The 21093-nt window shown below is 38.8% G+C and overlaps 1 protein-coding gene across 4 annotated transcripts in view; it reads left to right on the top strand.

The window, feature by feature from the left end:
• Positions 1–17481, top strand: part of ZNF518A (zinc finger protein 518A) — a 31049-nt gene extending 13568 nt beyond the window's left edge. The window contains exons 1-3 of one of the 4 annotated variants that reach the window (XM_069864163.1): positions 8312–8425; positions 9875–9997; positions 12416–17481. In XM_069864163.1, the coding sequence (XP_069720264.1) occupies positions 12534–17153 (4620 nt within the window). In that variant the 5' untranslated portion in view covers positions 8312–8425; positions 9875–9997; positions 12416–12533 and the 3' untranslated portion in view covers positions 17154–17481. Of the gene's footprint in view, positions 1–8311; positions 8443–9163; positions 9188–9874; positions 9998–12415 lie in introns of those variants that run through there. The other 3 variants (XM_069864162.1, XM_069864165.1, XM_069864164.1) reach the window with 3 other exon arrangements.
• The last annotated feature ends 3612 nt before the right edge of the window (positions 17482–21093 follow it).

Here is a 21093-nt window from a genome sequence, read left to right as displayed (position 1 = left end):
AGCCTTGTGGGTCACAGAACTAAAATAATAGCTAACACATCTCACATGGATTAAGGAGCCAGGAAAACAAAAACGTCTTTATTTAGCCTGTTGTTACACCATGTCAACACACTGTAACTGATCTGCTGCCATTATGTGGTGAAACCCAAAGCCATGGGGCACAATTAAAAGGCAAACTGGCACCTGGTGTCTCCAATACACCTTTTGAAATAGCTAGAAAGAGACTATGAGTCCTATCAAGGGATTGAGGATGGTATATGAAGGGTTTTCCATGGTAGGTTTGTACTTCAAAGTTAGCCCAGTACTATATGGCCTGGACTCCTATATAAAGGGAGTTTGATCTCTATATCCAGTCTTTAAAAGTTACCACTAGGTGTTAATCATCTCAGCCAAAGTGCCAAAGATGAATGACTGTGAGAGTGGGACTCAATTGCAGTGTGATTACAGATAATTAAATGTCATTACATAGTTGTGGGGCTACACAGAGAAACTTCTGTTGTGCTACGACCTTTGCCAGACCTGAACTGCAGCAGAGGATTCACTACCTAAAGACTCAAAATGCAAGATGACTCAACATTTAAGAATTGTTTAATATATTAAACCAACAGATTATTAAATTTTAGTTTAAAAATAATGCTTTAAAATCCATTTGAAATCTCAAAAAGAGCCAATGAAACAGATTAAGACTGAACAAAATAGTGGGATGTCTGTCAATGTCTAACTTGATATCGTGATGAGATGTTGGATCAGATGGAGACTTTTTCAGAGCAGTTTCTAGAAGACCCAGACAAAGTTCAGCATGTGGTGATATAGCAAATGTACAAAAAAGTACAAAGGCTTGAGCAAAATAAAGTAATTTACTTTCCCATTAGATTCAATGTTGGTAGGGATTCATTAAGAGAGGTTTATCAGCAGTGACGTGAATGGAAGTTATCATTCTTTAAGCAGCAGGGTGGAAACAAGTTGTGTCCAATTTTGCACAGAGATATTTCCACAGTTTCCACAGAACACATCAGCAAGCAAACACTCACACCTGAATGTTGTTTATTTCTCCCATTAGATTTTGGTTTGAAGTGTATGTATGTATCTAAGGTTAAAATGTAGGAAGTTATGTTGATAATCATGAGAAAAAACGTTTTATATCAGAAGTGTCACCCAGTTCTTGAAAAAGAAACTCAGTTTCCTAGTAGATAGCAAAGAAGGTACAAAGGTGCTGATCTGTAAAATATGGACAAAGAAATATTTTAAGCTAATATAATAGCAATCATTGCAGAGCAATTTCATCTTATAAAGAACTAATTCTTTTAGGACCTTTATGAGTGTACACCTCCACTCCAACTGATGGATAAACTCAGGCAGAGAGGTTAAGTGACCTGACCTGAAGTGTCCAAGTGTGGACATGTGCGCCCAAGCTGTAAAAACATATGAGAGGGCTCTACTGACAGACACTCACAACTACTGGAAATGCAAAAAGGGACAGAAGTTATGGTGTTATCAAATACATAATACCATGTCTTATGTTATGACACAGAACAGCTTGGTGATTTTAAATATTTCAGTTTGTGTACACGTACCTTCCAAAAAAGGAAATTAGCACCCGCCTTGTTAAAGAAAGCAAGATTAGTACTCAGGATGTATTTTGTAATGTTGCATCAGAAAGAGAGTACGTGCAATGGTGTGTGGTTTCTAGCTCGTTTTCTACCAAGAGTAAAATCTTCCCCATTTTGAGAAAGGCTTGAGGATTGTCTTATCTTCTCAGCATCCCTGTGCATGAACAGATCATTGCAATTTGCTTTGCTTCAAACTTACTTGGGTTTGCTACTCCCTCTCATCTCACCTGGGGACCTGTGTTCCAGCTCACATGTGGTTTGACTGAAAAAAGAGTGTTGGGGTCCTTCATTAGTATCTGCTGCTGAGGAAGATGCTGTGTCACCCAACACATACTGCTAGCTCAGCTATTGCTGAAAGCTGCAAAGATGCTTCCCACAGTCAGTTCAGGCTTCTCTCTCTTAGTCATCTGGCCATAACTAGTTTTCAAAAGGATAATGGCCTCACCTCTGAGCTAGTTGATTAGTGCAACCTGTCTTGACATACGGGAAATGGGACAGGATACTCTGGATGCGTTAATGTCTTTTAGTTGTAATTACGCTCTAGATTCTTGCTCTTGAGTGTTGGTTCTTGTCTAAAATCCCAGTCCAATTTTCTTTTTTCTAGACCTTGTCCTAGTTCCTCTTCCTACTGAATGCTAGTTCCTAATCCTGACCTTAATCTCTTCAGCCTTGGTTCCTAGCTCTTGCCTCTTTCTTTTCTAGCCCTACTTTCTTTTTTAAGTTAGCTTGCCAGACCTTGTTTTAGCTATGACTACTCCCCATCCTGAAGACACCTGCATACACTGAGACTAAAACTACAGTGAGCTGAATGTTATCATCTTCACTTAATATGCAAACTTTAGCTTTCATGAGACTGAGACATACTCAAAGGACAGTGGCTTTGGTATTGTATAATCAAGAAATAGATATACAGAAATTCTTCTTCTGGTACCAAGGCAAGCTACTCATGAAGGTGAATCTCATCTTTCAGCAGATTATTATAAACTGAATTACATGTGGTAGAGCCATAAATACAGCAATAAACATTCTGAAATTTTTGTTTACACATTTCTAAGAATACTTCTTCCATATGTTGTCTGGGAACACTCCCCCGTGCCCTAATAATGAGAATAAAGTCATCTCTTTCTCACTTCACATAATGGGAAGGCAGAGAGATGCTTTCTCCACATGTTTCCAAAGAAGACTCAGTAACTTGCTAAGAATGTCTCCTCATTCGTTCTACAAACTCTTAGTAAGCAATTGACCAGAAATTGTATTTGAAAAAAGCTGTGTTCAGAGTAAGTATTTGTAGGATATCCAGTTATAAACAGGGCCTCTTAACTGGATGTGTCCATCTGGTGGGGGTACTAAAATAATTAACACAGGGAACTGATATACAGAGTCTATTTTGCAGAGCATCATCTGGTCAAAAGCAGATTCCAAGGGAGATGTAGAAGGGGAGGCCAAATGCTGCTCTCTTCCCAGACTGCTCTCCCAGAGCATAGCAATCTGAGGCTCAGGGTCATCCTGATTCAGAGGCTGTATCTTTCATTTTAATAACTTGGAGTTATTTTTGTTTGGTGGTTGGTTTTGTTTGTTTTTTTCCTTCCATGAATTTGTCTCATAGCTTGTCAAACTCATGTGAATTCTTGGTACCCTTAATTTCTTGTGAAAGTATGTTCCTTAACTTAACTCTTAATTGCATATAGCACCCCACTTATTTGTTTTGCACTGGCTTCTTGATAAATTAATTTTGCCTTCTAATTCCCTTACTAGAAGAAATGGTGAGCAGTCATCGTTTGCTCACCTCCTTCATATCACTGCAATCACATTAGCTCTTAAGTCATTCCTCCTCATGGATGAGAAGTTGGAGTTTTTTCATTCTTCTACTAAAGTGATTCCATGCATTTCAGTGCCTTCTTTGTAACTCTTCTGGGTTTGCGATATCCAGATTGAGAAACAGAAGCCAGAACTGCATACAGTGTGGAAGATATATCCATAGCCAAGATTCATGTAACAGTACGGTGATGTTTACTGTTTTGTTCTCTACTCATTTTCAGGAGCAGAGAACAAAACTATTTACAGACACTACTACTTTTTTTACAGACTTTTCTTATCAATGACCATCACATCGCACAGATACTTTTTTGTGGGAGGTATTAGTCATTCTGGAGTTCATAATTTTCTATACAAAATTACTATTGCTTTTTCTAACATATATTACTTGATACTGTAATGAATTTCGTCTTCCTGTTTATTGCCTGGTTCTTCAGCACCGTGAACACTGTTGGCAACTCTTTGCAGAAAACTGTGAATTTAATTATTTGTCATCATCACTTTGTCATGGTGCTATTTCACCCTTCCTCTCCATGAGCAGTGCAGGCCTTAACGGAGAATTTTGTGGGGCCTTCTGGCAACTTCCAAGAAAATCAATTTTAAATTCCAAAATACTATACAATAAATCCATATGTTCATGTTTTCTGTGCTCTCTTTAGAGTTTCTTTCAATTTGCTCTATATGGACGTAAGACTTATTAACCCAAAGCTCTTCAGTTCACCTCATAAATCCTGTAAAACAATTGGTCCCACATGCCATCTTCTATTCTTTTGGCACCACTTAGCTGTGTTGGAAGAGTTACACCTCACATATATTTGGGCAGCCATTTCATTGTTTACTCCACCGGAACTCCTGGATCTGGTCTTACTGACTTTGCTACCGTTAATTTTGTTGTTCTATGACCTTTTCTATTGACATTTTGAGACAATTGAAGTCCTTCACACATATTCCATAAAGAAGAGTTTTAATGTAGAAACCTCCACAAATCTGTTCTTACAGATGCAAATAATTCATTTCGATTTTCTCCTGAGGTTTGATTTTCTGAGTGCTCATTTTGTACCTTGCTCATCTATTGGCTGCACAGATTTTCTGGAAGGGTTCCTGTTTCTTATATTTTTCTTATGACGTGGGCTAAATCATGCCTGCCTTACAGCACATAAAATTCTGAATCACTTTGTGCCTTTTACTAACAGCAAGTAAAACTTAATCTCATGCATTTGGCTGTTACAGCATTTATTTATTTTATTTATTAAATATATACTTTATAAAAAGTAATTAATTGATATTTCTTTACTGTCTTGTCTGTAATGAGATTGTAAACCATATTCTTATGGCTCTTGGCAGCTACAGCTACTACTGTTCTGTGCCAGAACAGCTCAAAAGATTATCTGTCTTTCCAGAAGACACCACATTCTGACTATGTTCATGAAAACTATACTGAAAAATGTCTGTCTTTGTGGTACAACTGGGTAGGCAATATTGCAGACAGCAAAGGCTGGAAATCCATGGACAAAGGAACCATGGACTAAACACACTTAGATGAAGGAAAATTATGATGAGGAATTGGCAGTTGTTGCTCAGCATTGTTGGCCAACTGCTTAAAAGGACAGTTTTTGAACTAAAAGCAAAAAAAGAAGTGAGATACCTCTGCTATTTCTTTGAAGAATATCTGGTTCATATGAGTTAGAGAAGATCTATTCTAACACCAACAAAAAGCCCAAGTCAAGTAATCTTACTGTTAGATAGTTGGTTCAAATTCTGGTAAAGGCCAGTGAATAGATAATGTAATCTTACAGATAAACAACACAGTGTAAATGGAAGGTTCCAAGGAAATACATCTATTCAGTTCCAAACTGGTTCAGTCATTAGTGCTGCTAACTTGAATTTCTTGTATTATTCTTTATAGTAAATGTATTCTTGCATAGAAGCTTTTCGGTAGGATCTTTTGAGTTCATTCTTCAAATCTATTATTTCCATACCAATCTACTTACAAAAAGCTCCAAACTGTGCTTGGCACTAAAATAAATAATAGATTGTCCAGGCAGAGTTATTTTTTTTCATAAAGTACGGTGAACTTGAAACAATTCTTGTAGGAATGAACTGCCCTATGCCTGTAAGAGTTCCATATGTTTTTCTCTAAGATAAAGTATCAGTTCGCCGTGAAAATCAGAAAACTGCCTTTCTACAAGGAAATTATTTCTGATAGAGATTATTGGCTTCAATGATCAAATATTTTGCAACGTACGGCTGCCTATAGATAACTGCCAATGAAGTAAAATAAAGATCTTTATTTTTAGAATCTGTTTGATTGTTTTTTAATAGTAAATGACCTGGTTTTGCTTCATTGGTTAAAAGAGTAGGAAAGCATAATGGCAAGACTATTAATGCTGACACCTAATAATATCATTGTTAATATCAGAGCATTACTACATTATCATTATGGGTCTACCTGCACATCTACAGTGACACTGTGATAGTGAAAGTAGTCATTAATTTTAGCTTTCCTTGAAGGTTTCACGGTGTCAATCAGTCTTAGAGCTATCTAAACCATAACTGTTAAAATTGTGGGAATAAAAGTTCAAATGACAACAACTACAGCACTGCCAAACCTGCCAGCATCTGCATATTCAGAAAATATATTTGCTTTCCAGTTCTGTGCACTCACTTCTGAAACTCTGGAGAAGACTCTGGTCTCACCTGGATTTCCTTGATGGTTTTCAGTTTAGTTTCTACTCTGAGTGTGGTAAGACAGCAGCTGTTGCATTTATTGGTCATGTCTTCAGTGGTGAGCGCATGTCATAGTTTATAAGGGGTTCCGAGTACTTCTGCAAAATGGAAAGGTCGTAGACTATTACTTAGAAATTTGGGGAAGGATTTTTGTGGATGCTGACTCTTATGACTAAAGAGCTCTTTGGTGCGTTTGCCCATTGTTGTAATTTTTCATTGGATTGCCACTTTCCTTTTTTCTATGTATTTGTATACAAAACTTAATCCCAATATAAATTTATTTTTAGAAGCATGTGGTTTGATTCCTCATGTACTGCAAAGAATATCAATGTATATGATAAATTACATGGTAGCCTTTCTTATTTCTTTCTGTTCTTGGTGTTAACTCACAGGCTTTCTTCTCTACTTGACATCCACACGTGTTATAAATTTAAATTATGAAGCTACAGCAAGAATACTTGTTTCTATCTTTATATGCCTATTTGTTGGGATGAACAGTTGAGAATATGATGTAGATTTTAATTTCAGATGAGGAATACCACTATTCTAACACAAATTTGATACTGTAGCTGCTTGTTAAACTGATGATTTTCATGGTAATTCTTTTTCATTATCTTTTCTGGCTTTATGGCTGCAGTCAGAACTATGTTGTTTCTCATTTTTTCCTTCAGTTGTAGTTAGTTTCCGGATCCTCCAAAAAACTATGAGCACCTCCATTTTTGACAATTTCGTGTAATGAATTAAGAGGGCAGAAGAATTTGAAGATTTGCATGCAAATCACCAGTATATTCCTCTGCTTGCTTTTGGCACAGATTATTTCATTTGCGTATAGTAGAACCATCGATGGAAATAACTCTATTCCTGAAGATATTCTTTAGGGCCAAAACCCCCACCCCAAAATAGCTTCTATTCATTTCCTCTTACAATCCAGGAAATAAGTGATGTTAGTCAGAGTGAGGACTTAAAAATAAGTTCACATTAAATGGATCTTTATTACATGCGCACACAGACACACTCAAAGACAGCAACCTTCCCCTTTTTACGCATGATTACATTTGAGAACAAAAGTGTATTTCTTAGATGTTGTTGCAACTACTATGATGTGGCAATGCTTCTGGATAAAAATTTAGTTTAATTGCTCAGTCAAATTGCTCATGAGTTAGTTAAAGCTTTTTCCTTTGGGTACCTAAACCTTTCTGCTCTTTGCTTTAGATTTTTGAATGCTACTTCATAAATGGAGAAAGGCTTTCCTTTTCAATGACCTCTCCACTCACAATTTGTCTTTCTAATCAATTTCTGCTGTGGTTGCCCATTTTTTGGCCCTGGTCTGAATTTCCTGTTTCACACATGCCTTCAAGTGCACTGGTGGCCTTGTTTCTGGTGATCTCCCACACGCATTAAAATTTAGCACAGATGTTTAATGCATGCTACTACTAACAAAAGCAGTTTATCCTTCTTCTAAGCAGCAACGATGTTGTGCAAACATTTATTTTGTAGTGATTTCCAGCTTGGTCTTTGTGTTATTTTGAGCCCATGAAAACATACCAACTTATCACGTTCTGAATGCCTTCACTGCTGCCGTCTCCTGTAGATACCAGAGTTTTGTTTAGAGTGGACCACAAGCAGCCTCTGCGAGGACTGCTCTTTCTGGGTTTTTTTTACATGGGTCATCAGCCCTCCCTGCCCAGTGCCACTAATGGCCGCTGGACTGCACGCACTCTTGAGTGGAGGCAAGTGCAACAGTACTGAAAGTTAATAACCGGCTGTGGCGTGTAGCCAAGGCCCAGCAGGGACATGTGGCCAGGCTGTCCCTACGGCTGTGCCATGTAGCCGAGGCCCTGTGGGACCACACGGCCGTGCTGTCCCTATGGCCACGGCGTCCCTATGTCCGTGCTGTGTGGCCGAGGCCCAGCGGGGCCATGTGGACAGGCTGCCCCCTATGGCCGTTGCCGTGTGCCCCATTCCCAGCGGGGCCTCCACGGCTGCTCGAGGGAAGAGAGTAGGGGAGGGCCTAGCCTTGTGTTCCCCTACCGCCCCCACCACGCTCTGCCACATCTAAGGCAGCAGCGGTGGCGGTGAAGGAGGAGGAGTAAGGCAGCGGGACCGCGGCCACCACGCCCCGCGCAGCCCCGCCCAACCCTGAGCCTCGTCGGCCGCCATCCGCCCGCCCAGGTGGACGTGTATCCCTCCGCCGCGGCCGCCCCGAGCGCCGGGCTCGCCGACCCGTAGTGCCCGGATGGAAACCGTTATGGCCGCCGACAGCGACGCGCCGGGTATGGGGACGGGCGAGGTAACTCCGCGAGGGGATCCGGACGCGGAGGAGGCGGCGGGGGAAGCGGTCCGGAGGCGGCTTGGAGCGGGCGGGAGGAGCGAGCGGCGGCGGGGCTGAGCCGTTAAATAGTCCCGCGCCCACTTCGGCTGCGGGGCGGGCGGTGGAAGGACGGCGTCCTGCCGTGGATGGCGGAGGCGCTGTATCGCTTCGCCGCGCTGAGGCGGGAGGGGGCGCCCCGCTCGTCCCCGCCCCGCGCCGCGCTGGGGGAGCCCGTGGGGCGCCGGTGTCCCCCGCTCCCTCCCAGGTGCCTCCTGGCGGGGCGGGAGCGGCAGGTGGGGGTGGAATTCGCTGTCCTTTCACGCGTTCCTCCTGGACTCGCGGCTTTTGCCGTGTGGGACGGGGCTGTCCGAACCCCCGTGCCCGGTGGCTCCCGGAGATCGAGTTCTTCTGCCCGTTCCCTCACGTGTCCCGGTCTCTGCCGAGGTGAAGGCATCTGCGGACACACATGGGATGGCACCGAGCACGGGAAATCATTTAGGGCACTGTCTTACTTGTTCTTTTGTTATCTTGAAGTAAAATTTACATGGGTATCTACAGTTTTCACAGAAAGCTTCAAAATATTACCTTGCCTGCAAAGATACATTTTTAATTTCTGTTTTTTATCCCCCATTTGTTTGTTTTAAATGGAAAAATCTGTAAAAGGTGCCTAGCTTAGGAGTGCCTTACTCCTAGCTGTCAGTTCTCATGAGGATAAAGAATATAGGTAAAACTTTTTCTTCTCTGTGTACTTTATTAAAATAATGGTGTATTGGAGCATTTTTTCGAGAAGAGAATTGAGGCTTGGAGCCTCAGGTGGTTACTTGTTCTTGTGCTTAGTGTTAGTTATCTTTTGAGAGTTAAATTTGGCACATGCTTATATACATATCCAGGTTTTGTATGCATGTATCTCCTGTATAAACTGCTTATTTAACTATTGCAAATGTAATATTCCACTCCCCCAGCTTTTGTACAACTTTCTAGAAAATTATAACTAGATGTTTGCTATGGAATTTATTACAATTTTTACTTGATCAAGGTAAGTTTCTTCAGAGTCCATGTTAAAATTCAGTGTGTTGAGGTACCAGTTACATGCTTTCTGTCTTTTTTTTTTTCATTTATCGTATGTTCGTGCTTACTACTTGCAAATGCCTGAGAGGTATTGACAAAGCTAAGGTTAAAGTAGGCTGTGTTTGGTAGCAATTTTTAAACCTGCTTATTTATTTAGAATTTGTGTTGTATTTGATAGTGTTCTTTGGGAGAGAGCACAGTAGGTATTTGCAGTTGGCTTTCTGTCTTCAGTGATTTAAAAACACAAATAATGTACAATTGTGAAGGATTTATGCTTTTTGGCTTATTCTTTCAGTTATGCTTATATTTACACTTCCTAAAATATCTTTCTTTTGGTTTCCAGACTTTTTTCGGTGTTCCTCCTGACTGTGGCCTTTTCTGAGTTTTACAGATTTACCTCTTCTGTGCGTGTGGAAAAATGTTAAAAAGGCTGTTGAAGAACTGAAGTAAAGTCTTTTCTTAATGTGTAAGTCTTGACTACTTCTTTGATAATGTACACTTAAAGATCCCTTGAATTTATTTTACTAGTTGGTTGTTTATAGTAAATATTTTTATCATGCTGCAGGTTTTTGTTGATAGTTGCATGCTACCCAATAATAACATAGCTAAACTGTCATTTGTGTGGTTAATTAGTTGAGAGATCTCAAATCACGTTTGAATATACTCAGCTGAGACTCTTTGCAAACATGTTTTATCCAGTTAATGAAATGTTGCCTAATTGAAGACCATGTTTGCCCCATGTTAAAAACCTGAGGTTTGTTCTCTGCAAGATACTGCATCTACTTCTCACTGTAGTGTTAGTTGCATACATATTTCAGATTTCAGTATTTGACAGTGTAACATTTTAATCTGATTGATAGGCAGCTGCCGTCAGCATCGTGCAACCAGTAACCTCTGTTGCATCTTTCTTTAGTAAACAAACCCAAGTAATTTTTACTTAGTTATTTTTTATGTGGGAGTTCAGTTTTGTACTATTTAGAAAGAGATTTACCATTGACAAGAGAAAGCATTAGAATACAGTACTCATTTGATGGAAATGGAACATAGTGTAGAGGAGCTGTTCTTTTCTGAAAGCTCAAAGTAGAGCAGTATCCCATGTATTAATCTCCTCTGTGGAAGATGGGAAATGTATTCTTGAGGTTAAAAAAGGAGGAAAAAAAAAAAAAAAGAAAAATTCCTGTACCTGAAGTGTTTTAGTTTGGGAAGACTCCCTAGCAGGCAGAGTGTGCTTATGTCTGTGGGTTGCTTTTTTTTGGTTTTTGAATGTCAGATTGTACAGTTGAAATCTTGCAGATCTCATAGCGGATGAACGCAATTAATTGAATTTATTTGATATTGGAGTTTGTACAAAATGGAAAAGTTTTTGCTTGTTATTTCAAGAATGTTGCAGAAATGCTAATATTTTTTCCAAAGGAGTGCAATAAAGCATATGCTTAAAAAAAAATAAATCCCTCAAGTGTTTTGCTTTTCTTGCAATGTGATACTTGAACATGGCCTTGAAAATTTTTCAGTCTCCATTTCCTTTGTCAGGTATTTACATATTTAATGCTAGATACTTCCTTCTCACAGGACTGTGGCAAAACATTTGGAAGACCTTAATGGTGATGCTTATGATGGCCTGGAGCTCCAGAAGCAGCTCTTGCACTTCATCACAATGAGCGAGAGCATGCGATCATTCTTTCAGTGTGAATGTGAATAAATGGGATGATCTAATGAGTTCCAAGTCTCTACTGCTTCAGGGTGGGCAGGGGAACAGTGCAGAGGAGCTGCTGATCAGATTTCAGCCACACTTAACTAACTTGCTACTGAAGAAGAAAGTGATGCTGTGACTTCTGCTGTGGAAAAAGTTCTTAGCAAAAATTTTTATATACCAGTGAAGAAACAGTTCTTGTTCCTTTTCAGTTTCACTTTTCAAAATCCAAATTATTTCCACTGCTATTCCATTTTCTGCTTATTTTATGTTGACGTGTGGGAGTGTTGTTTAAGCATAGGTTTGAGCTCTATAAACTGGCAGTGTAGCCTCTTATGTAAACACTGACACTAAGTTTGTAGCGAGACTTTGGTGCTGACCATACTTATTTGAGCCTCTTAATCCATGTTGTCAGTCATGCTCCTGTTCTGAAAAGATTAACTTATACCGAGGAGTATATGGTGAGAAACCCAAGTTAACTACTTCAGACTTGCATGATACTAAAAGTAGGCATGAGAAAAATCATTATGGAGGAGTGTGGTGGGTTTCTTGGTGTTTATAAAGGTAAAGTCTCTGTTCAGTAAAGTAGGTCTTGTGCCAGATTTTGATTTTCTTTTTAAGCACAATAGTTATCTACTAGTTGAGTAACAGATTTGAGTAATAAAATACCAATGCCTGCTGAATTTGACTTGGTTTTGGTACTTCAGGTATGTTAAGTTAGTGATCCATCTGGTAGAGAAGGTACTGTGTTCATATTTGCTTGAAATCCTGAATCAGTAATAAATACTAGCTTCATTTAAAAAAAAACCCCAAAAAGCAGCTCATGGAATTTCTCATGCTTACAGGCTGTCCTGTTTGAACAAAACCAAAATTTGATGGCATGAAATGGCAATGTTTTTGTCTTTCAGTACATGTTGTCCTTTAAAGCTTCTGTTTCAAGATTTATGTCTGTACTGTGGGGAAAAATACCCAAACAACAAATCAACAAAGAAGAAAAGCTCCCACCCAAACACAAACAAACAAAAAAAGGTTACAGTGTAACACTTCATTTTTGTTATTCTTTTTTCTTTCAAATGCCATTATAAAAATCACCAACTTCTGAGGTTGGCATGTGTCTATTAATGAATTGTAACGAGTATGCTAATTGTGTTAGTTTTAAGTGTAATATTTGCTTTGTTTGTTTTCTGATTTCAGGAGAATAAAATGGGGAAGTTCTAGAACCTTGAGAATAACTTGGCGCAGCAGTCATTTTAGCTGCAGGAACTAAGACTAGTCTCAAGAATTCTTTTAAAGAAAAGGAAAACGTAAAATCATGCCATCTGAAAAGGAACATTTTTTTCCTGATAAAAAGCAAATTGATTTGTTGAAACACAATGCTCCAAAGAATTTTTCTACAGATGCTGCTTTGGAAAAAGCGCTGGTGAATGATCCTTTAAGTGTGATGACTCGACCAGCAATTTTGGGTGTTGATACCACGTATGAACTAAAAAATGTGAAAATTGATTTGCCCAGGGTGAACATTCCAAATGAAGTATTAATGGAACATGAAATTGATAGATTTAGAAAACTCTTTCAGTGTAAACAGCGAACTGCAAGGAAGTCCTTAAGTCTAGAGAAAATAAATGGAAGCAATCCCAGTTGTTCAGAGGGAACTCCCTTGCAAAGTAAACCAGAAGTGCAATTTGAAGAAGGGTTCAGAACTACAGCAAAGATACTGAATTTCACTTGTACGAAGTGCAAGGATAACATTAGATACAGCCCGAATGATCTACAGAAACATTTTCAGTTGTTACACTGTGGTGAGTTGCCTTTCTATCCTTGTGAGATGTGTAGCTTCTCGGCTAATGATTTTCAGTCATTTAAACAGCATAGACGCACCCATCGTAGCACTTTAGTAAAATGTGAGCTCTGTAATGATGAGCATGTGTACACTTTGTTGGATTTGACAAAACACTTCACATCAAAGCATTGTGTAAATGGTCACTTTCAATGTGAAAAGTGTGGGTTTTCTACCCAGGATGTGGGCACATTTGTTCAGCACATTCACAGACATAATGAGATTCAATATAAATGTGGAAAATGCCACCACGTAAGCTTTACAAAAGAGGAATTCCAGAAGCATAATCTTCTTCATACCGGTGTGTTCCTTTTTGGTTGTCAATATTGCAGTTACAGCACACCACGGAAAGACTATCTTTTAAAACACATCATAGCTTTGCATAGAGACCATTTATATGCGAAAGAAAAACTGGAGAAGGATAAATGTGATAAAAGAATAATGAAAGCACCAGCAGGACTGAAGCTTGTGTTAAGAAGGTATAAAATGGGAACATCGAAAAAAGCACTCTGGAGACGGAAAAAGATAAGCAATGGAAGTGACAAAACTGGACAAAAAAATGTACAAGTGCTGAGAAGTGTGAATAAAATTCAAGCAAAAGCCCAGGAGCTGAACCAGGGTTTGAGAGATATGGAAGCAAATGAAGAGAAAGATCAAATTATGTATACCGAAAAACATAATTTCACAGGTGGAGTGCTCTCTACTGCACAATACAGTAAAGCAGATGATGGAATGAATTACGGCCTGGGATTGTTGAAAAATGCTGTTCATGGGCCAACGGTATTGATGGTCAAAAACAATAAAATATCTGTTCCAGCAAATTACAGTGCTAAATTTATGGGGTTTAAAACAGTAGATGGAAAACAGCATATTGTTATAAAATTATTACCTACAAGTAAGCAAAATGCGCATTTGTTGGGTCGGAAAACTGATCCTATTAAAGATGGCTCTGCAACTCCTCTGCTACAGACTGCTGATCCCTGTGGCTTGTCTTCAGGTGCTTTGCCACAGGTAACTGATCAGTCAACCTTGAAGAACAATTCTGTTCACCCATTAACATCCCCTTCATTTTCTTGTTCTGCTCCACATTCAGGAAAAACAAAAGTGGGAATACAAAGTAACTCCTTATTGTATGGTAGGAGTGTTTCTCAAACCGTAGCATCTTCTCATGTAGCTGTAGGAAAAAGCCTAAATTATTTTCCAACAAAGTTGGACTCAGGTGTATCTCCGTGTGATGAAGTGGCAAAACTTGGAATTCGAAATTGGGGAAACTATAGTCCTCCAAGTCATCCTCGCGTATTACCACCTGCTATTGCAAATAAGCTTCACTATGACCCTATGAAAATGCCGTTCTTTCCTGAGCTGAAAATACAGAATGGTGGCCTGAATAATAGTAATGGAACTAATAATCTCTATTACTCAACTTCAGTGGATTCTTCTAATGAAGGGTTGCTGTCTTTTCACAACTATTCCAAAATGGGCACTTCCGATAATCCATGTAGCATTTGGATGTCAACAGATGACAGATACAAAGAATTTATATCTAGCAAAACAGTTTATTTTCAGAACAGCAGAAGTCAATCTGCATCTTCATGTTCAGAATCAGTGAAAGGTTTAAAACCAGAGGAAGTTGTATCAGCCCGATCAAATACTAATAAAACTTATGGACACGTAAACACTAAGACTAACTCTGTGTCTTCTAAAAGCCAGTCTAAATGTGTTGACAGTGAGTGTTTTATGGAGGTCCAGCAGAATGGCCAGCAATATTTGGACGCTGACAATCATGAAGGCTTTGAGAACGTACCTGAGGAATTCCAAGAAAATGCCTCTGATTGTGTTAACTCAGTTTTAATGCCTAAAATCACATCTGTTTTCTCATTGCAAAGTGAACAGGCAGCTAATTATTTATCGCCTGAAATAAACCAGATACTGCAAGATGTTTTAAAAGTGAAAGCAACTGCTCGACAAGAATTGCACAGCAAGTCAAATAACTGCATAAAACCTTCCGATGAGCTTTCTGGTCATCAAACAGGGAATACAGCCTTTGTGCATTTGAAAGGCTCAGCAACTTCACGTGGTTTTCAGAGGCCTTCTAATGTAGGCTTTAATTTATGTAAGAGAGAGTTGAACACAAGATGTAGCACAAATGAAGGTACACATTGTGGGAGAGAAAGACAGACATGCAGAGCATCATTCGATTCACAGGGAAGGGATAAATTATCCAGAACTCCAGGTGCTGGTACATTGCTAAAAACTCATTCTGATGAAATCCTAACACAGCAGTTGGTAAAAGATAGAATAGCGTCTACAACCCAGAACCCTAACAGCTTTTTACCAGTTCTTCAGGAACAGAGGAAACCTTTTTTAGTTCAGTCCCCTCCGTCAGGATTTTTTGTCCCTTTACATCTTGCTAACCAGCCCAGGCTAAAGGTGGTTTCAGGAAGGTCTCTTCCGTCAACCAGTGCGTCAGATGGGCATGTGACAAAAGGGGTACCTGCATCTTATGTCTTAAACAAAGGACCTGGAATGGTTTTAACTTTTAGCAAGGCAGTTGGAACGGTTGCAAATATCCCTGGCAATAGTTCTCAGATTTTAGGGGAAGTTGCATCTAGAGAAAATGGTAAAATAACCATACCGGCTTCAAAAATGGAGGGGAAAAATGACAGTTTCAGAAGTGTAACAAGTTCCTGTAATAGGAGAGCAGGTAGTACAGCAAATGAGTCATTGAATAGCGTGCCATTCAAAGGGCCTTTTGTAATTACAAACTCACCAGGGTCATCTGTGAAAGGGATTTCTTATTTGAAGGAGTTATCAGAGCATCCAGATGCTGTCTTTGGTTCCTTGGAGTCAGTAAACCAACAGGAAATTAAACAGAAACAACATGTTTATGCACTTTTGCCTGATGGACAGCAGGCAGTTTTTCTGAAATGTATGACGCCGAACAAGCCCGTAATTCATAAATGTAGTGCTTTTCAGGATAATACTCATTCTCAAGATTGTCAACCAAAGAAAACTGGAGCCATGCAACAAAAGCTTTTGCTGAAAATTAAGACTTCTACTTCAGACACACTGACTGATACCACTCAGTCAGTAAGCAACTTGCTGCCCCCACTACAGTTGGATCACTTGCAGTCCCTTACTCCTGCACTAGCACAGAAACAAACTAACCTTACTTCTCATGATGCCTTAATCTTACCAGGTAGGTCAATGCCAGCAAATGCCACTTTGGCAAGCTCTAATGCAGCATGTTGTGTGCCGCCTGTAGAACCTGTTTATTCTATTAAGTCTGCAGGGACGTGGTTGCAGAAAGGGTCTGTTGAGAGTACACAAGTAGTTGCTAACAACAGGAACTACTTTAGTAGTCGCAAGTCCACATGGGGCACCCGAAACAGGACTGCAAAAGTAAAACCTCGTTTAAAAGAAGCTGGATCTAGAAGTTCAGAAACTGTGAGTGCACAGAGAAACAATTTCAAACGGAAAAGTAAGGATAATTGCCCAGAGCCTCCAAGAAAGAAAGTGATGTTGCACAGAAGGTGTAAGGAGAAGAATCAAACTGAAGTTGTTAGTGAAGCAGGTGGCCCTTACAAACCAAGGGCATCAAAAGAAACTGTGAGGACTTTGAAATTACTTCCTTTCAATTCTAAACAGCTTGTAAAATGCCCTCGGAGAAATCAACCGGTTGTTGTGCTCAACCATCCTGATGCGGATGTTCCAGAAGTTGTAAATGTAATGAAAACGATTGCCAAGTTTAAGGGTCACGTTCTTAAGGTTTCATTGTCAAAAAGAACTATTGAAGCACTTCTGCAGCCCACCTTCTGCAATCCCATGGGCATAACTACTGATGATCTTTCTCGGAAGAGGCACAGGACAATAAAACCTATTAGCCCTGTCAAAGAAAGATTTGTCTTAAAATTGACACTGAAAAAGACTAGCAAAAACAATTACCAGATTGTGAAAACTACCTCTGATGATACCTTTAAAGCTAAGTTTAGCTGCTGGTTTTGTGGTAGAATATTTGACAATCAGGATAGTTGGGTAGGACATGGACAGAGGCATCTGATGGAGGCTACTCGAGATTGGAATTCATTAATGTAATGATCACCAATGAAGAAAATAAAAAATAAATATCATGCATTACAGTTTTTAAAAAGAGAATCAGTTGAATTAGGAGACAAGTTATTTTGTTTTTATTTCAGTATTGTAACTGAAGTTTAAAAATTATGCAAAGTGCTTGTGTTTTAAAAGGAAATCTGTTGCCATTGAGCTTTGAGATAGATCAAGGAACTTTGTGGTTTAGATAACTTGTAACTAACTGCAAATACAATTCCATAAAAAATATATATTATTTTTTATTACTGCTATCTTGTTCTATATTTTGATTCTGTGAAATGAGTCTTCAGGGCTTTTGTTCTGTACATATTTTTATACTTTTCAGTTATTTGTTATAATTCTTGCACAGAAGCTCCCCCCCCACTCCAATTTTCAGTTCTGTGCATGCACTACTAAAAACAATTTAAAATTTTTTTTCAACTGCATGCAGCTGTTGTCCTGGGATTTTTGTTATTTTCACTTGTCAGCTCTTGATTTTGTTTTTCAGGGATTGAACACTACTGTTAGCAAGTGCCTAAAAGATGTGAAACAGTTTACATTATGTCAACTGTGTAACCATAGGTCCAAATGAGGGCCGTTTCCCCAATAATTTCATTTAAACAAAGCCATATGTGAATGCTTTAAGCTATATTGCTATGCACATGACACTTGTACTATTTCTCTGCAGTTTGTCTACTTTCTTAGTGAAGTATTTTTCATATAAATTAATAAAACACGTTAACAATTCTGTTAATATGGCAAGCCTGAGAATGGAATCAGTTGAAAATATGCAGTATATATATTCATGACATATATGGTGTTTAAGAATGGTGAACATTCCTAATCTGTATTGCCTCTGTCACTATTAAATTTGCTATAACTTGTTTCTACAGAATATGACTTTGATCATTTATAGAAAAAAATTCTATTTTGTTTTATACTCCAGGAACCATATAGGATGCCAGGATATGGTGAAATGCAAAGCACCATTTCAGGCCTATAACTGTGCTATAGTTTTATTCCAGGTGGATGTAATTTGTCCCCATAATGACTAAATAGTATTTTCTACCATTGCATATTCAGATTAACTGCCTTTTAAGGTACCAGGGGTTTGGCAAAATCAAGGCTTGAGTTATTCCTCCCTCATTTTGCTGGCCAGTAGGGTAATATTCCTAGGAGCCTACTTGTTCCTACTTACAGTTTTAGGGATAATGATGAAGGAAGAATATGCTTCACATTTCTTAATGTTTATGTGACGGTATATAGACAAAAGACCTCATCTTATCCATAGTGACTGAGAGTAAACAAATGAAGGTCCTTATTAACCACAGTAAATATTATGTTTAGAGGCTTTGTCTTCCAGTTTCTTAATGAACCTGGAGGCCAGATCCAGTCTTCAGTCAGAGTGCCCATATCACATGATTTCACATCTAAGATGTCATCTTCCAGTGCTTGGGCAAAAGGTATTCAAGTACTGGAAGATGATATCTTAGGTGTGTAAGCAAGCTTCCCAAATTTTTGATGGAAAAACCAGTAAAAATTGAATACTTAATTGAATACTTAGACTTAAAGAGGACTGGGGCATTTAAATCTGTGCTGGTTTTTGATTGTACAGAAGCCCAGCTCTAGTTCTCTTTGACTGTTTCCAAAAAGTAAAACTGAAGATTGACTTGCTACTATTGAAACAATTGGAAGTCTTTCATGAATGTCACAGGGATGCCACCAGTAACAGAATTCAACTTATGTTTTAAAAAGTATTATAATGAAAATTATTTAAAACCCAATTGCTTCAGTAGCTGGTTGTGGTTGTTGTTTTTTTTTTTTTAATTGGAAGGAAGATGCACACAAGCTTTATAGCTGGTGGGTTAGTTATATGTGAGAGTCAACCGAAGTGTGTAAGACAAGGCACCATAGTTTGGGTGAAGTAGCATACAGTTGGTATATATTCTGTATCAAAATAGGATCATTTTGTGCTGCATAATGGGCTTGAGCTCTAACATCAGTTTGGCTAGGAGCTTTGAGGATGACTAGTGCAGAGGTAGAGAAGTGTGTTGGAAAGAAACAGCATTAGGAAAGGACAAAAATGTGTTAAGCTTTTTTGACTGGAAGGTTCTATTGGTTGCCTCAGCTTACTCTCTTATAAACCCTGAAATCAAACCCCTGCATTCTGGACATTGGCAGAAATATCTGTGACATTTGTTGCTAAAACCTACTCAGTGCAAATTCACTAAGGATGACCAATTTTGGTAACACTTACGTAGCATTGAGGTGGAAGTTCTGCTGTAGAGTTTGGGGTTTATATTGATAAATATATCGGTGAATCATGAGAGTGACAACTGTCATTGGATTTTTTTTCCCCTCCAGCTTGTTTTCCTAGGCTTTGAGTAACCTTAAACAATACTGTGAAAAAGAACATTGTAAACTAGGAAATGTTGAAACAAGGTTGCTTTATAGAGTCTTAATTCATTGTCATGTATCCCTTCATCCATGGCCATCCATCTCATTCAGTTCAGAGAATCGTTGCTTCCTCTTGAGAAGTGGTGTAATATTTTGTTACCCCACCCCTAATTATCTCCTTGTATTATTTAGTGCACATTGCTCAAGTACTGTTCTGAATATGTAGTTCTTCTTTTCTTGTGAGCTTTTCCATAATTGTTTGAAAGCCTAAGAGTTTGGCATTTCTGCAGTTCGGATTTCAAAGAATCTCAAGTGAGGCTTCAGTGACATGAAGATCATAATTAATGATCATCAGGAGAAAGTTTGGCCTAAGCAATCTGACCAGCATCGCATTGGATGGTGCAGTAGGATGTGTGGGGACAATATACAGTTCTTCAATGAAATGTTCAACTGTTTTGAGAATATGAGGTTACCTTTTACTGGCTGACTCCTGCAATGTTTGTCTGTGCATTTGCAGCATCTTTAGTCAATGGGAAAAATCAATTTAGTCAATTAAAAATCCTGATGCTATTGATTCAGCAGCCAATACAGAATCTAGGAAATGGGAATTTACTATACCTGAAACTTGCTCAAACTTTTCTCCAGCCAACTTTTCTCTGTGTTTCAAAATATGTCTACACCACACTCTGCCCAAGCTATAGGGGATCCAGCTTGGGTATGGAAAGCAGAGCAACTAGTCTGCTTCCTTTCTTCCTGTATCAAACTGTCAGCATAATAAAATAGGTCATAAAATACTGGTGGGTTTAGGGTCCACGTCCCTCCAGCCCCGAGCCTTATTTTGTGCCTAGGATGTCATCATTGCGGGGTGAATGGATTATTTTGTGGAACATGATGCTGCCTCTCACATCCCTGCCTCATTTTGTTGTTCAAACTGTAGAGGACCTCTGTAATGATGTAGGACAAAGTTAAAAAGACAGGGTTGAGTATGAAAGTAGTTTAATGCTCATCTGTGTAAAGCATATTTGTTAGTTGTAGATCTGCTACAAAGTTCCATGTAGTGCTGAGCACTTGGAGCTTAGGGGGAGGAGCAAAGCAGCAGCGCTTTGAGTATGGAAAGGCTAGATAGTAATAATTACCTTAAAAATCTGATACTTAGTCTCTCCTGGAAGTTTATAGGTACACTTAAGTTTCACTTTTTCATGTCTTTTTTTTCCCCCCAGTTCTATGATGGTGATACTATGTATTTAACTCAGAAAGCAATGTTTGAGATAGTTTAAAACCATAGTTTAAATTTGTGCAGTATATGAGAGAATAAGGCAAAGACTCTGCATGACTGCCAAGAAAACTAATTATCAAGTGGCTGCTTTTCCATAGAGTATTTTCCACTGTGAATATTGCTTGAAATAGTGACCTTCCGAAGTGAGGCTTTGTATAACTAGATAATATCAGTACACATACAGGAGAAGTAAATTAAGCTCACAGAGACTATTAACTTTCGTTAATTTTGAGACCTTGACTTGGCAATCTTAATGTTTTGAACATTAAACTA

This window comes from Phaenicophaeus curvirostris, chromosome 9 (genome assembly GCF_032191515.1).
Source record: "Phaenicophaeus curvirostris isolate KB17595 chromosome 9, BPBGC_Pcur_1.0, whole genome shotgun sequence".
NCBI classification, from domain to species: domain Eukaryota; kingdom Metazoa; phylum Chordata; class Aves; order Cuculiformes; family Cuculidae; genus Phaenicophaeus; species Phaenicophaeus curvirostris.
This window is presented reverse-complemented; position numbering and strand designations above follow the sequence as displayed.